The sequence below is a fragment of the Lepidothrix coronata genome, unplaced genomic scaffold, assembly GCF_001604755.1.
Source record: "Lepidothrix coronata isolate B3197 unplaced genomic scaffold, Lepidothrix_coronata-1.0 Scaffold5, whole genome shotgun sequence".
Taxonomy (NCBI): Eukaryota; Metazoa; Chordata; class Aves; order Passeriformes; family Pipridae; genus Lepidothrix; species Lepidothrix coronata.
The window spans coordinates 6,956,089-6,958,432 of NW_016690185.1; the positions used below are offsets into that span (position 1 = coordinate 6,956,089).

Sequence of the window (2,344 nt, forward strand, 5' to 3'; positions counted from 1 at the left end):
TGTGGTTTGTTGTGTTTGGTTTTCTGGTGTTTGCTTTGCTTTTTTTTTTTTTTTTTTCCCCCAGCAGGCATATCCCCCATTCAGTTTCCTGGCAACGTTTAAATGATGGTTTTCTCCCTAAAAAAACATTACCCAAAACCCAGTTTGGGTAGTTTTTTCAAGGTCAAACTCATTTTGCCGGCACTGCCGCACAACTGCAAATCCCGCCCTCCAGCCCACGGGACGATCCAGAAGCGGTCCGTTTATCCTTACACAAGCCTTTGCTTGAGTAGGGCAACGAAAAAAAGGAGTGGCAATTTTAGCAACAAACCAAGGACAGCAGTTTCCAGAATACGAGCAGTGCGAGAGAATTCCTACCCCCTCTCCAGCTTTAGCGCCGGTCACTCAGCTGCGCACCAGTTCTGGGCAGCAACCAGCATTATTAGGGCAACCCACGAACGAGCAGAGCAGCTGGTCTCTTTCAAAAGCGTCGGCACAAGCTAAACCTGGCCAGGTGCTCCTGTCACGCCGTCGCTGACGGCGCGGTCGGGCTCTGTCAGGGCGCCTCGGCTGTCCGCCGTCCGCGCCGCGCTCCCCCCGCCCCGGGAGCCCCGCACTCCTGGTTCCGCCCAGACTCCGGGGTATCGCCTTGCGCGCACCTGCCCGGCTCCCTGGCTCTGCCCGGGTCCCTGCCCCCTTCCCGACGGGAATCACCTCGCGGCAGCGGCAGCAGCCCTTGGCAACGGCGGCGGCCGCTTCCGAGTCTCGCAGGACCCCTGGTAACATCGCGAGAGGCCGCAGCCCGCCCGCTCCCGCCGCCGGGGGCGGGAGGGCGCTGCTGCTGCGGCGCGTCGCTTTGAGGGTCTCGGTAAAGTTGTTGATCTGGGATACGTTTATCCATAAGGGTCTCCCCACACACTCAGTTCCTGATAACATGGACCTCCCTGTCTCCAGGCTGGTGTGTCAGGGCTCCTGTCTGTCCAGCCCGTGGTGGCCCCCGGGTTTTCCGCTGAAATCGAAGGAATACAGTCATGCTGTTATTCCCAGTTTTTATCAGCAGGGAAGCAGATTGTAACAATAAATAAAATAATGAATGGCAAGGTATTTTTCGGTGCTCTATAACTCTTCATCTCCTCCTGTGATGAAGGAAATATTACCAAAAAAAAGAGCAAATAGTATAAATAGTATTTTTTTCTGATCAACAAATAAATGCATAACACAAAACAGCAACAGCAGTTTGATTTGGAATTATTTCCTATTAGTTCAGATACAAAAATCCAGAATTTAGTTATAATAAAAACTCATAATGATGTTTGTCAGTGCTTTCATGTAAGGTGATACATTGTACATTATTATCCTTGACTCCTACATTTTTCTAATGATTCAGATAATGCTTCCATGATGACATATTCCTTTAATGTTAATCTTCCGCGTGATGCTAATCCTCCATGGTGATATGTTGCTCTAAAATGGATCTGTAGCCCCTTCAGTTAACAGAGCTCTACCTCAGTGTGGGGATCCACTTGCACAGTAGAACTACTGGCATGTTGGGGCCAAGCATGTAAATGGCAGTATTTCCGCCAAAAAGTGATGATTCAGGAATTGCAACATAAACCTGTCTTACTGCTTGTTCCTCATCAACAAGATTTTGATCACTTACAACAGAATTGTTGTGGTATCTTTAACACTGATCTCTTCAGTGCTTTGAAGTGGCCAGGGCCCTCAGGTACCCACGAAACAAAACTGGAAAAATTGTCTGCTAACTGCTGCTTGCAAGATCTTCAGTACACTCACCAGAGTCCTGTTAGCTTGGCCATACAGTCTCTCCATCTTCTATAAATTCACTGTTTGGAATGGGCTACAAGTGACAGCATCTTATTCCTCATCCATGCCAGGCGCTTCTTTCCCAAGACACAGTGTAGTTTGCTTCTTTTCTGTCCTCATACCTACTTACAGGTGCTGTGGTACAACACTGCTAATTTCTCTATCACTTCACAAGTGCTGATTCAAGCAATAACATCTGAGTTTCATAGCTGATATGGAATAAAGAAATGCAATGTACATAGTGTTCAGTCCTTAGTCAAAGAGCCTTTAGTTTAACATGCCCTTCCTATCTTATAAAACACCCTATAAGAAAAATTGCACTTGTAGTGGCATCACAGCAAGATGTCCTCATGGTACCTGTGGTGTTTCTGAAATCCTTCCATTCCTTTCTACCCTCTTTCACCTTCTGCATTTCACCCAGATTCGTTAGCCACATGTTTGCAGCAGTTGTAAGCTGGGGCCCTTTCTCATGAGCAAAGCTGGCTCAGATGCCATTTGTCATGACCATTACAATGCATCAAGGCAGATACTCTGTGAGGGT

The 2,344-nt window shown here is 47.8% G+C and overlaps 1 protein-coding gene across 5 annotated transcripts in view; it reads right to left on the minus strand.

Moving 5' to 3' along the window:
• TBC1D32 (TBC1 domain family member 32) overlaps positions 1 to 918 on the minus strand; it is an 81,970-nt gene extending 81,052 nt beyond the window's left edge. For 2 of the 5 annotated variants that reach the window (XM_017829886.1, XM_017829877.1), the window contains exon 1: positions 694 to 916. In XM_017829886.1, the coding sequence (XP_017685375.1) occupies positions 694 to 915 (222 nt within the window). In that variant the 5' untranslated portion in view covers position 916. Of the gene's footprint in view, positions 1 to 357; positions 582 to 693 lie in introns of those variants that run through there. The other 3 variants (XM_017829896.1, XM_017829911.1, XM_017829920.1) reach the window with 3 other exon arrangements.
• Positions 919 to 2,344: the final 1,426 nt, after the last annotated feature.